The sequence below is a fragment of the Macadamia integrifolia genome, chromosome 11 (genome assembly GCF_013358625.1).
Source record: "Macadamia integrifolia cultivar HAES 741 chromosome 11, SCU_Mint_v3, whole genome shotgun sequence".
Classification (NCBI taxonomy): domain Eukaryota; kingdom Viridiplantae; phylum Streptophyta; class Magnoliopsida; order Proteales; family Proteaceae; genus Macadamia; species Macadamia integrifolia.
Window position 1 is genome coordinate 30,455,954 of NC_056567.1, and position 13,662 is coordinate 30,469,615.

General features: G+C 39.3%; 2 protein-coding genes across 3 annotated transcripts in view; both read left to right on the plus strand.

The window, feature by feature from the left end:
• The first annotated feature begins 3,866 nt into the window (after positions 1–3,866).
• LOC122094201 (glucan endo-1,3-beta-glucosidase 1-like) lies at positions 3,867–6,955 on the plus strand. 2 transcript variants are annotated; one of them, XM_042664929.1, is made up of 4 exons: positions 3,867–4,254; positions 4,340–5,620; positions 5,973–6,000; positions 6,450–6,955. In XM_042664929.1, exons 1-4 carry the CDS (start codon positions 4,182–4,184, stop codon positions 6,646–6,648), a joined length of 1,581 nt encoding a protein of 526 aa, XP_042520863.1. In that variant the 5' UTR covers positions 3,867–4,181; the 3' UTR covers positions 6,649–6,955. The 2 variants fall into 2 exon arrangements, with proteins under 2 accessions (XP_042520863.1, XP_042520862.1); XM_042664928.1 differs by having other exon boundaries at positions 3,868–4,254; positions 4,331–5,620.
• A 4,138-nt stretch (positions 6,956–11,093) lies between these two features.
• LOC122093170 overlaps positions 11,094–13,662 on the plus strand; it is a 5,165-nt gene continuing 2,596 nt past the window's right edge. The window contains exons 1-2 of the mRNA XM_042663447.1: positions 11,094–11,251; positions 11,358–11,812. Coding sequence (XP_042519381.1) covers positions 11,190–11,251; positions 11,358–11,812 — 517 coding nt within the window. The 5' untranslated portion in view covers positions 11,094–11,189. The remainder of the gene's footprint in view (positions 11,252–11,357; positions 11,813–13,662) is intronic.

Here is a 13,662-nt window from a genome sequence, read left to right on the forward strand (position 1 = left end):
TTCATCTACTCCAAGGCAGAGCGACCACCTTAAAATAAAAATGGGACAGGTTTGTCTGTAAGGTGCTTGTGGACGATCCACCTATTTATATCACATACTAAGGGCGTGAAATGCAATTTGAAACTGTTTACACGAACCGTTAAATCAGAACAGGGAAACTGTCCATAAGTTGATTTGATTATAGTTTTGAAATATGAAATCATTTATTAAACGATTTGATTTGACCATTGGTTTTGAACCGGTCAAACCGTTTATGAACTGGTATGCAAATTAATTAGGCCTTTACACAAGATCACCACTTTATAAGGCACCCTCAATTTGAGACTCATAGTAGACTGAGCAACAGCTGCACAACAGAGAGGCTTAGAGGGAGAGCCGAAGAGGGAAGGTAGCCAGATAAGCTTCCCGCTATCGCCATTGCTGTCCACGAACACCATTATGCTTGTTGGTACACCTTTCTTATGACCACCAATTCTACTCTCAGCTTGTCAAAACAAACACCAAAGAAAGACAAAGAAAACAAATAGATTCATACAAGATGAAATAGAGATTACCAATATGATATGTTATATCCTCCAATGAAGAAGAAGATGATTTAATATATTGGAAGAAAGATTACAATGGAGATCTCTCAAGAACACCCAAACTTGCGGCAAGAATACTCGCCCAAAAAACCCTAATTTGAAAATCCCCAAATCTCTTGAACGATAAGACAACATAACATATAAATACTCCTCCAAGTCGAGTTGATCCAGCGGGTCCCATCCAGTCGAGTCGTACCATACTGCCCCCCTACGAGAATTGGCCCAAGCCCTCTGACATTCTGGTCACCACCAAAATTTGTCAGAGCGGGTCAATCTTCAAAACGAATCAAGAATTCGAGACACACATAACACAACTCAACAATTGATTTATCTCCCTTGTGTTTTATCATTGGCACTCTTAAAACCTTAATACACAAACATACAGCCGAGACAAGGCATCCCCCTTCTCGTTCGATCAATCTTTCCTTTTCCTTGACCACTCCACTTTTGATTTTCAAATACTAAATCCCATCTTCCTAGTTTACTTCTTGTAAAACTCATATGCATCGATTGCATTGTCAAACGAGATCCCAATACGTGGTTCTTCTGAAGGCTCATGAATCCATCACTGTGTTCAATCACTGCCATCACCTTGTTAACTTGGTTCATTGACAAACACATCATCTGCTATATATTCATTGTTATGATCATTTTCTTCATCAAGTAGGCTTTGGTAAAACCAATGAGCAGGGTTCCTGTCGTGCAAGTTTGCTTCAAGGAAGTCATACGTTCAAGAATGAGACAATCCATAAGGAAGCAAATTCTCATCTCTCTAATTAATCTCACTACTGCAATTTCCACCATTTGCACCTCAGATTGCCTTAGTAACTGAGCTGGGTTGGACTCAAATGGGAATCTGGCTACTAAGACTAAATTATCTAAAGTGCCTTTGATTGAGGGACTACTTGAGGTCTTGTTTACTTCAGAAGATGATGAAATTCTAGAGTTATCAATCTCAATTTTAGCAAAATTGGTAAGTATGTGCTGTCTTTACTATTTACTAATCAAGTTGGTCTGCCTTCATAGGTATGTTCTTGCTTAACTAGTTACAACTTCAGGGTATTTTTCAGAGGTTAATTTCAAGTCTCATAAAGTTTGCAAACCTCACAAGAAGAACCTAGGTCTACAAGTTCTTACATGAATTGAAGAATGAAGAAGGCAGCTTGAATTGAAAGAATGAGCACCCTGATGAAATTTGGAAAGAAGAGCCTCAGAAAGGAAATGAATCCAAGAATTAGGTATCGATTCCTCGAAATTGATTCTCTCTATCTCTCACTTCCACGTATGCACACACTATCAAACAATGGAAAATTACGCTTCTCTTTTGGTGATGGCTTCAATTAAGGAGTCATGATAGTTTTGTACGATGTCAATTTCGACTTCATGTATATCTATTGAATTGAAATAATGGGTCTTCTTTAGCTTTTTGAACCACATCCCTATAAATTAGCATCATTCAGTTTATGTCCCATCCAGAACTGTTGGTTGATCATTAAACCCAAAATAAGAGAAGAGTTAAAAAAACAGCTGGTGTGTCCTATTACCTAGATCTCCCAAGCCACTGAAATACCTTGCTGAAGTGTTTACCTCAACAACTCAAATTCAGAAATGGGTCCTTCAAGCTTGTTGACACCCAAGCAGAATTAAAACTGAACTATAACAGGTAGTAGTTGAGTTCTTTATATATAAATTGATGTGGGTTCTAGTATAAATGCCTTCTTGGATGCAGTTTTAATTGGATTTGATTATGTATATGAATATCTGTTTTGTAGCATTATATCTACTAAATGGATGAATAAGGCAACCAATGACCCTCCGATAAATCAATCTAACAACTTTTCCCATCTACCTCATCTCTTTACAACCATCTATAGCAACCCTTTTGATTCTACTGCTGCAATGTATTAGTCAAGACTCAGGATCGATCTCAACCGATGCCAATTCGAACATGGTTATAGCAAACACCAATTAATAAGAAAAAAAAAAAAATCACAGATCCGCACAACATAAAGAATTAACAAGGTTCGCACACCGATGTGGTGTGCTACGTCCTTGGGCGAAGAAGAAGATATTTCACTATGTAGAAGAGAAATTATACCTAAGCAGCGGTGAGAAAACTCGCTTCGAAATCCTAGTTTGAATACCGCCAAATTATAATGACTTGCTCAACAAAACAATAGTACATTATATACTCCTTCAAGTTGCGAGTCGATCCATCTGGTCATGATCGATTGAGTTGCCATCAAAATATATCAAAACGGGTCATTCTTCAAAGCGGGTCAAGAATTCGAGACAAACTTAATAGGTATCTATTTGACTTTTGAAACTATGCTTGGGACACAGTCAAGGTCATTTCACTCATTCATAGATAAGTTGAATGGTAGGGTGAGAAAGGAGGAGGCAAGTCCTTGAAAGATACATTTATCCAGTAAAAGTTTGAATGCTTTTCCATGGCCAGTGTTTCCATTGATCAAATGAACAAGGAAGACTAATATGTAAGGGGGATCCATTGCTAAAGTATCTTAGGGATTAACTATAGTGGGCCCAAATCCTTTTTCAACAATCTACCTCCAGCCAATGCCCTAGTGACATGTGGTAGATAGTAGAGTGCATCAATGGCCTTTGTTAGTTAAAACAACTAATAGGAATGGTTGGGTAAAGAAAACGTGAATTAAAATACGGTATATTTACCAAAGTACCCCATCTAACGGCCTCACCAGATACAATTGGCCGGTCCAAATTGGTTGGATCGGACTTTTGTTAGTTAAAAAAACGTATAGGAATGGTTAGGGTATTTTGGTCATCGAAAAGCTTCATAGAAATCCCTGGCTGGCTTGTACAAGGCTCCAGACACCAGTGGAGAACAGCCTGTAGATGCGGCGATTTTTTGAGAAGGGCCCAACAGGTAATGACGATTAGACCAGCCTCTTAAAACCCGGAATTGGCCTCCAAATCGGAACCAATTAGGTTTCAAGAATTGGGATCGGATCTCTGTTTTAAAAATCGGAATTGGATTCTCTGAATCGGTCATAACTCGGCTGATACCGATACACCGATATTGGAACGGTTTACCCGAAATGGTCATACAGAGAGTTCAGGATGAGGACAAAGGAGCCTGTGTTTCCAGCTTCGTCTCTCGTGCTGTAGCCTGTGGGCCTACGAGGGTAGTCTGGAACTTTCATAGAGGAGAAAGTCGTAAAATTTCGATAACCCCGAGAGCCAAAGATCAAGTAATTAAGGAAATCTAATTATGGCTAGCTAATAACCACACGCTCTCTTACTATTACTCACACCCTTCCAACTCTTCAAGACGGATCTAGTAAGCCTTTCAGAGTTCAGAGGCTTTTGTTTAAGCTGCTTCTCGGGTCCCTCCCTCCTTTGATCGTTAAGTTCCTCCCCACCTAGATCTCGTGGTCCTTTCTTTGTCTGTCTCTGTCTCGTGCTTCTCGATTTCTTCCATATTTGAACTTTGAAGAACTCCAGGGAAGAGAAGAAAAAAACGAAGATTTTTGAAGATAATGCAAGGTTCTACCGATGAAACAGAGGAAGCAGATGAAGAAGTAGAGTTCCTTCGTTTCTTTAATAAATAGTTCAATAATGGCGGATTCTAAGGTTACCCCAGTTGTTATCACACTCCTACTACTTCTGGTTACTCTTTTGGCAGTAGCAGGTAAATTAAAACTTTTCCCTTTTTCCCATTTCTCTTGTTGTACTCTGTTCATTCTGAAAATTGCGGTTCTTTGTAGGAGAAGCAGTAGAGTTGAAGCAAAGCTTGGATGAGGAGCCTTTTGTGGGATTAAACATCGGAACTGATGTCTCTAATTTGTTATCGCCAGCGGACCTTGTTTCGTTTCTTCAATTGGAGAAAATCACCCACATCCGCCTCTACGACGCCGACACTAATATCCTCCTAGCCCTTGCTCGCACCAAGATCCGTGTCATTGTTGGTGTACCCAATGACGAGTTGCTTGCCATCGGTTCATCCAACACCACCGCCGCTGCCTGGATCAAACGCAATGTCGTAGCCTTCTACCCGGAAACTTTAATCACCGGGGTCGCCGTCGGCGACGAGGTCTTAACCACTATCCCATCCTCAGCTCCTCTTTTGCTCCCTGCGATTCAGTCCCTCTACAATGCCCTAGTGGCCTCCAACCTCCACAACAAGATCAAGATTTCGACCCCCCATGCCGCATCCGTTATACTCGACCCATTTCCCCCATCTCAGGCCTTCTTCAACCAATCCCTCACCTCGGTGATGCTACCCCTGCTTCAATTCCTGTCGAAAATTGGTTCTCCACTGATGATGAATCTGTATCCGTACTACGTGTTTATGGAGAACAAAGGGGTGGTGCCCCTGGACAGTTCTTTGTTCAAGCCCTTGGCGCCGTCCAGGGAGATGGTCGACCCCAATACCCTGCTTCACTACACCAATGTGCTGGACTCCATGATCGACGGGGTGTACTTCTCCATGAAGAACCTGAACATCACGGATGTGGAGGTTCTGGTGTCGGAGACTGGGTGGCCGTCGAAGGGGGATTCCAAGGAGCCGTACGCCACCATCGACAATGCAGACACCTATAATTCGAATCTGATAAAGCATGTGTTCGACCGCGGTGGGACGCCTCTGCACCCAGAAGTAACCTCGAGCATGTACCTATACGAACTGTTCAACGAGGACCTGAGAGCGCCTCCGCTGTCGGAGGCGAATTGGGGGTTGTTCTATGGTAATGGGTCGGCGGTGTATCTGCTGCACGTTTCGGGAAGCGGAACCTTCTTGGCTAATGATACGACAAACCAGACATACTGTGTGGCGATGGATAGTGTGGACTCGAAGACGTTGCAGGCGGCTTTGGATTGGGCGTGTGGTCCTGGGAGGGCTAATTGCTCTGAGATACAGCCTGGGGAGGACTGTTTCGACCCCAACAATGTGAAGAGCCACGCTTCCTATGCCTTCGATAGCTACTACCAGAGTCAGGGGAAGTCTTCGGGGTCTTGCAATTTCAAGGGCGTCGCCATGATCACCACCACTGACCCAAGTAAGGAAAAACTCAGATGCATTATCGCCTAGCTATGCTCTCTTTCTCTCTCTCTCTCTCTCTCTCTGTTTTTTTTTTTCCTACTCACAACATACAACACTGTACTCTTTGAGCTTGCCCCACCTTTCACCTTTGATTTATACAAAGTTACAAGTTAACAAAGAATGTTTCCTAATTACTAACTTTTATCCTCTTGTCTCAATTGAAAATGGAAAAAAGGAATTTTCTGGGTGATAAAGGGTTGGAATTGATCCAATTAGGCTAAAGTAGTGTAGTGGTAGTCTCTGAGTAAGACATTAACATAGACCCTGAGTCGGACATTAACATATGGAATTGATTATGTGGTTGGCAGGTCATGGGAGCTGTATTTTTCCTGGAAGGTGAGCATCCTCTCTCTGTTTAGTATTGATTCTTCCACTTGCCCTTATTGTTTAATCTCTCTCTCTCTCTCTCTCTTCTTGTGTGGGTGTGTGGTATGGACCATTGGAATTTGAAAGTGATGGTAACCTTTTACAGAGGACAGCTTAGGTTGTCTTAGGGATTTGGAGTTTTGGTTTATGGGATATTTTGATGCCAAATGACCACTGAGTGTGCTACTGTCTGTCCGTTTCTCCTTGTGAAGAAACCTTTGGGCTGAAATTTTCTGTGATGCATCCAATATTGGATTTAAACCTCACGAGGCTGCAATTTCATATACAGAAGTACACTTGTGAGTCTGTGACAAAACAGAATTCGCATGAACGATTCATCTGTCTGAAGTGTCTATTAGTAATTAGGTATAAATGGCTCTTCTGTTCTCTGTTTCACTTGTGTTTATACATTGTTGCAGTAAGAGGGTGAGCAACAAGACAAAAGCTGTAAACAGCACGAATTCGCCGGACACAAGTGCTGCAGAGATGTTGAGATGGTCTTTCATCAGAAGGGATGAGAGGTTACTAACTTATGTGTTGGGTTTGTTGATTCCCTTGTTATTTATCATCTTCTTCATCTACGAGGACACCACCACAGCCACCATGATCAAGAGGTGAGGCAATTAGGCTAAAAGAAAAGCTTTCCTTCCTTACAGGAAGTATTGATGATGAAGAAGAAGATGATTATTTTTGTGTGGATGCACAATGCACACCATTGATGTTTCCATTGGTCCCCTTCTGAAGGGCAAATTCTTCCAGTGTTTTAAATGCAGAAACTGAGTGCACAAAGAAAGGGGTGAGATGGAAAAAGGAGAGAATGTAATTGTTTGGTTCCTTTTTGGGTCCTTTCATTGTTTTAGTTTAGTGAAGAAGATGTGTATCTACCTGTAATAAAAGAAGTTGATTTTTTCAATTATTTCAACAATAAGCCTCTCCATTGAGCCAAAATTTTCTATTCGATTTGGCCATACAAAGAAGTCTTTTTTTTTTTTTTTTCTAATGGAAATTCTGGAATTGATGAACTTTACAGTTAGTTTTTCCAATAGACAAACACACATGTTCCCTTGCTTGAATCTCTCTTTAACTTTTGTGGACAAGGACAATCATATCCCCAGAAAAAATAAACAATAGCATGCATTTGTGATTTTAGAAGTGGAATTGTTGCAGAGGTTATGAGGCTATGGACATGGATTGGTGGAAATAAGAACAAAGGCATGGGAGGCTGAAGCAATGATGTGTAGTGTGTATGGAAACATTATTTGATGCTTAGAACTACAGCTAAATATATGCTGTCCAGTCATGAGCGCAGGGTTTTGGCCAGAGCCAGGATCAGACATTATCCTAGAAAAGCTGTCCAAAGAGGCCAAGTCGAAGCGGCTTGAATCGGGATCGAGCTAGGTTGATTTGAATCGCTCGATCTGATTCTGTTTTTTCGAAACCCTGGTTATTAATTATTCAATCTTCACTTTTTTAGCCCTCTATATATGATTATCTTCCATCATCATTTCTTCACGTGGGTTTGTCCATCTTGCCTAACTGTTATCCCTGCAACTATAGTATTCAAATTTGAACTCAAAACTATAAAAAATTTGAACTTTCTTGGCCTTCTTTTGAAACATGTGATACTAAAAGTCTGGAAAGAGGCTCCTCTAATGTATTGAAACAACCACAAAAATCCCAGTGGCATCTTTTTTTTACCCTTACAGAGTCTTCACCTTTCTCTTACCATTGTGCTGTTTGTTTGTTATTACTACTGAAATTCAACTTGACTTTCCCTTGCGTGAAGAATATGTTGCTTCACAATCACAACAGGAAGCCAATGCACAAAGTCCTTTTAGGGTGTGTTTGGTTGGTAAGAAAAGAAAAGGAATGAAACTTTTGAAAATAATAGAGCGAAAGGCACAACTCACATGGGTAGACCGTGGAGACGCTTTACTAACTCATCATATAAAAAAGATTGTATTTAGCGTATACGAGGCTCCTGCCATTGCAGGTCTGAGGAGAGTCATAATATACAGTTTTACACCCCACTATGTAGAGAGGCTATTTCTTAATTCAAACCCATGACCTCTAGGTGTAGATGAACTCTAGTAGAGAAACTTTGAATCGGGTACTACTCATCCACTGATTTCGATTCAAATCAATAGGAGTCGCTAGGATTTAGCCTAACTCAATTAGACTCAGTACATGCAGAATTGAGATTGATCGGAATCGATAGAGTTGAATCGGCTGATTTCAATATTGCCTGGTTGCTATCCCTGCAACTATAGTTTTCAAACTCCCCATCTATCAAAATTTGAACTGTCCTGGCCTTCTTTTGAAACATGTAATACTAAAACCCGAAAAGAGACCCCTCCAATATGTTGAGACAACCACAAAGGCTCACTACTATTCCCCCATATAAAGTCATCACCTTTCTCATACCATTGTGCTGTTGTTTATTATTGCTGCTCTCAAAGTTCAACCACTTTCTTTGAGTTATTTCACAACAGAAAGCCAATATGGAAAGCCCTTTTAGGTTTTAGTGGGAGAGCTGCATTACTTAAATCACCATATTCTAGATATCATCTGTAGATGACCTTTGTAAGTGGCGTGTCACAAGCCCAGCTCTAGATTTAAAGGACAAATAAACATGCCACTCTGTTGCTCAGATCTGCCACAAATATTTTATAGTGGAAAACACACACACCAAGGAAGGTTAATGGAGAAAGTTTAGAGTGCATGTTGTATGAATATGTGGTTGAAATTTAAGGACCCTCTATTATCCTTCCAATTTTGAATTCACCAAGGATTAGAATATATGAACATTAAACTAACTGTATATAATCATTAAAGAAAAAACCTAACTATATATAATTGGTTCTTATTAATTATTGTTTTTTTTTAAATAAATATAAAGGGAAAAAAACACTCCCTCATCACATGGCTGTTGTACCCAAACACAAAGGGAATGAGATCCTCTCCATCGAGCCAATGAGCTCAGTAGTGTTGCCAATTGTCCAATGTGTGCTGGATGGGTTGGAAAGGCTTTGATTTCGATCTGGGGTCGAAATGACTGCTATCCATATGAAATCTAAAAAATCACCGTTATTGATGCTCTGTGCACTCCTAGCGTAGTGGCACACGCACTAAATATAAATTAAAAATATGAAAAAAAAAATACCCTGTTATGCACCTGTATGCCCACTCATTGATTGGTGAAATGACCACCCTGACCCTTATTTAATGAAAATTTACATCCTAAACACTTTTGTCTCTCCCCACTTCATCCACTTGTGATTTTTTACTCAAAAAATAAAAAAAGATTAGAAAATGAAAATCCTAACTTGTTGGAGCTGATTTGTGGTATTGATGGCACAATCAACGATGCCCCACCTGAGCAATGATACATCCAAACCATAATATTACACTTTTTGGCATACTAGTATGAGCCAAATTCATAAATTCTTATATCAGATCATAGAACATATGTTTTAATATAAAACATTTAAATTGGTACACATGGACATCTTTATATTATATAAAAAGGGATAATATAAATGTCACAAATCTAGTGAGTTAATTTTGGTATTGAACAGAACCTTTCTAATAGTTATAAGTTCATCATCTCTTTCATTCTCTCCTACTTCCATAGTCTGTCATTTTTAAAATCTTTCGCCGTCTTTCTACCATAGTGATTTCAAGTTTTAAAATTTATTACATTTCATAGTTTAAGGTTTAAAGTTTCACTTATTTCAAATTTTCATGGTTCTAAATTTAGATTTCATGTTGTTCTTCAGTGCAGTCATTGGAAGATGGTTTTCAAACTTTGAAAATGAACACACTAGACGAGGATGAGGAAAGCCTTGGAAATGGAAGTATTTACTTGACTGTAATAAAACAAAGTGTCACAAATAACCACAAAATTTTCAACTAATTCATTCAAAGAATCAATTACTCTTGGATGTGGAGATTCCCTCTTCACCATGGGTGCGGAGAAACTCATGTCCTCAGAGAACACAAATCATAATCATAATAGAAATATTCCTATGACCCTATACTTGGATCCTGAATTAGGATATTCCGTTATCCATTTACATCACCCCAAAGCCTAAAACTAAAGCAAGAGCATGCGTATTAAGGTTATGAAAATCAGAATTGGGATCAAATCAAATCAGTGCCAATCAATCTTAAATCGGATTGGAATTAGCTGTAATCGGTCACATAAATTTTATAATCGACATGAACATCCATAATCAGGACTGATCATTAAGCTTTTTTTGTTTGATCAGCAATAATGGGGTGGGATATTTTGAAGGTTTTTCATGAAATTTAAAAAAATAAAATTGTTTGTTTGCATGGGATGATAAATTAACAGATAATATGCATAAAATGTATTAATTATGGTATTTTGTTTGCTTATGTGGTAGGGAAATTATCTCACTCTACCTTTCTTCAAAGTCCTATCATATTCGGTAGGATTTTGTGAGAAATGTAAATATATTATAGGAAAAGGTTCTTTGAGCCTGAGGTGTACTACATGCCCTCTCACATGGAATTATTTTATTACTATTTTTTAAATGAAAAAAAAAATATATTTGTAAGAGGGTGTAGAATACCATTCTTTTGCCCAGAGAATCATCTCCCATATATTATTAGGAGAAAAGAAGCCTATTTGGCAATGTAGTACTTGCTTTCAAATACAAAAGGAGGCAAAATGTCCACCCCACCCCTATTAATATTCCCACATGCAATGTGGTTAGCCAACATGCTAGTATAGGGGTCAATTACTAAGCTAGGCACAAGAACCATGTTTGCTTGTGTTCTCCACGCCCAGATATAGGGGGTGGGTTGCTAGGGATAGGGACGCCTTTTCACAACCCGCCACATGTGTCTGGGTATAGAGAATGAAGACGGACATGATTCTTTTTCCCATATTTATATTAGGACAAGTGTTTTTTATTCAAGAACACACCCTATGCGTACAAACCCATGAGGGTCACATTAGTCATTTTTCAATAGTAAATAATGGGATGAAGTTTTCTGTCGTGGAATGTCCCTCATTCCTCCCCCTCCCCCTCCCCCTCCTCCTATTTCACCAATCTTTTATTATCCTTTATGCCTTTATACCATCCAAATTGGCCGATTCGACGGATCGTATTCCCATTTTTTCAACAGCGATGATATGTAGCCGCCATTCGTGCACTTCCCAGTTCTCAAGAATAGGCGAGCCGAAAAAGCGGTAAGCCGATTTGAATGGGATTGGGATGTCTTTGGTTTTCTCCGTTTTTCTTAATATAGACCCCAAAAGAAGTATGTTCTCAGTTATCACTTCGACTGGTTTGCAGGTTTCCTGTAGCTTTCTACTTGGTTTCTTCGAAAAGAGAAAAAGTTTGCTTCTCCTCTCTCACCATGTCTTGGGCTTGCTCAAAGTGTACTTTCCTCAATCCTCCATCGAATAGTTTGTCTTGCCAAATCTGTTTGTCGTCTAATCCGTCACCCTCCTCGCCCTCTCCTTCACCATTAACACGGTCTTGCAAGGCGTGTACTTTCTCTAACGCAATAGGCAATACTAGCTGTGAAATGTGCAGTACCAGACCAAAGGCTTCTTTTCTATCGAGATTAGAGGGTTTGGATTCTTTAGAATCAGATGATGAATTGGGTTCCTCGGTGGGTTCTGTTTTCTTGCCCTTGCAGTCCTGTAAGAGGAAGAATCAGGACACAGTTGAGGTTGGTGATAGCTCTAGTGAAATGGGTAAGTTCCGAGGAGCGAAATCGTCGAAGCAAGCAGAAATCGTCATAGGTGAACTTTTTTTCTTCGTTTTATATTCATTCTGGTAGATACCCACTTGACGCTTTCCCCCTTTTCTACATACATTTGTGGTCCTCATTGGTTTGAGCTTTTTGGTTTCCTTGCTTAAAGTGAGTGAAAAATTTTGCTTTTTTTCCTTCTTTGTTTGGTTCTTGATTCTTTGTGTGCATTCGGTTCTGTTGTTGGAAGGTTTTTGTTCTTCAGTTCTTTATTTTGCTCTTGCTTCTTTGTAAGATTGAGCGTTCAATAGTATTTTTTTCCTCTATTCAGTGGTTTTGTCTGCTTCCGTTCTTAATGTTGTGCTCTGCTGATGAGTCAAACATGAGTACGTATTTATGTGTTCATTTTGCTCTATCCGCGGAATGTTATTATGATAAGTTCTGTTTTTATGATTAACTACAATGAGGAGAGGGAATCTATGACGATCTTGAAACTTCACCATTGAAGATTTAACAAAGTTGTGTTTTTTTTTTTTTTTGGGTGAATGACTTTGTTGTTGGTTCATTACTTGTTATAGCTTTAGTAGTTTCCAATGCTCTTCCAACTATGACTGAAGTTGGATAAATGGACTCGGAAAGGTTGGGATTTCTGAGCTTACATTGTTCTAATTCTGTCGTCCTCAAAGCACATTGCTGTATTACAGTCCCTGCCCCTTCACCCCCTTTACTTTTCCTAGAACATCATCAAACTCAACTTTGATGGTTGTTCCATTGATAATCCAGTCCCTTTCTGTAATTTAGGATATGCTACAAGTTGTTGCAGAGTCTCAGAGTACATTCAGGGCCTATGGAGTTGTTGACTCGGTGGCGGCAGATAATAAGGGCCTAAACTCTTTGGTTGCAGACTATATTATGCAGTTGTTCATAGTGGGTGGAGACCTTGTTGTATGATTAGCTGGTCCATTTATGCAGTTAGAAGTCCCTGGAGGCTTACCTATCATGACAGAGATATTTGCTCATAAGGTTGTTGAAGGAATGTGTTATTCATTTCTAGGCCTTAGAGGCCTGGACCACCATTAGTCTAGCTTGGGCAACCAAATTGGGGTTTGAGAGAGTATGTGAATGGATGTGAGGGCATTACTAACTGGGAGTACTCCTAACTCATTAACATTGGCTCTACTTATGGATTTTATTTCTTCATCTAAGTTAATACATTTTTATTAATAACAAAATTGGGTTAAATTGATGTGAAATTGCACTTGCTGCCTTCCTGCGGTGATAGTTACCATGAACATATTACACATTCTTCATCATATAGCTGCTAAAACTGATCTTATGTTACATAGACACTTCAAATAATGAGCAGCACCCATGTCCGACAATTTGTGGAAGCCAATAAGAATGTTGTAAGTAGAATCTTTGTTGCATCCAAGTTGTATCAAGTATCAACGGCCGTGTCCAGGTAACATAGGCTGCTGCTAAGAAAGTGGAGAGGTCAGTGTTGAGAGGAGGCGGCTAAAAAGGAAACAAGTAAGGCAACAGGGTCGTTTGAGTAGCTTAGGCTCTGTACTGTAACGATTCTGTTTTTTTAAAAATGATTTTGGGGCTAGCACACTTTTTTGCATTTTTATTTTTTTGGAGTGATTCTGCATCTTAAATGTTGTATGGTAATCGCAAAAAAAAATTGATTTTGTAACCTGAAAGAAACAGAAATATGTATGGTTCGTACTTAACAGAATCGTTTCTGTTAGAAACCAATATTTACATAAAGTGCCATCTTCACCATGGGTGTCAAAGTTGTGATTTTTAAATAAAATCTAAGGATAGTCAATGGTTTTTTAATAAATTCTAAGCATCGAAAATCATTATTACCCAAATAACTTAAGTTGAATGAGACAAATA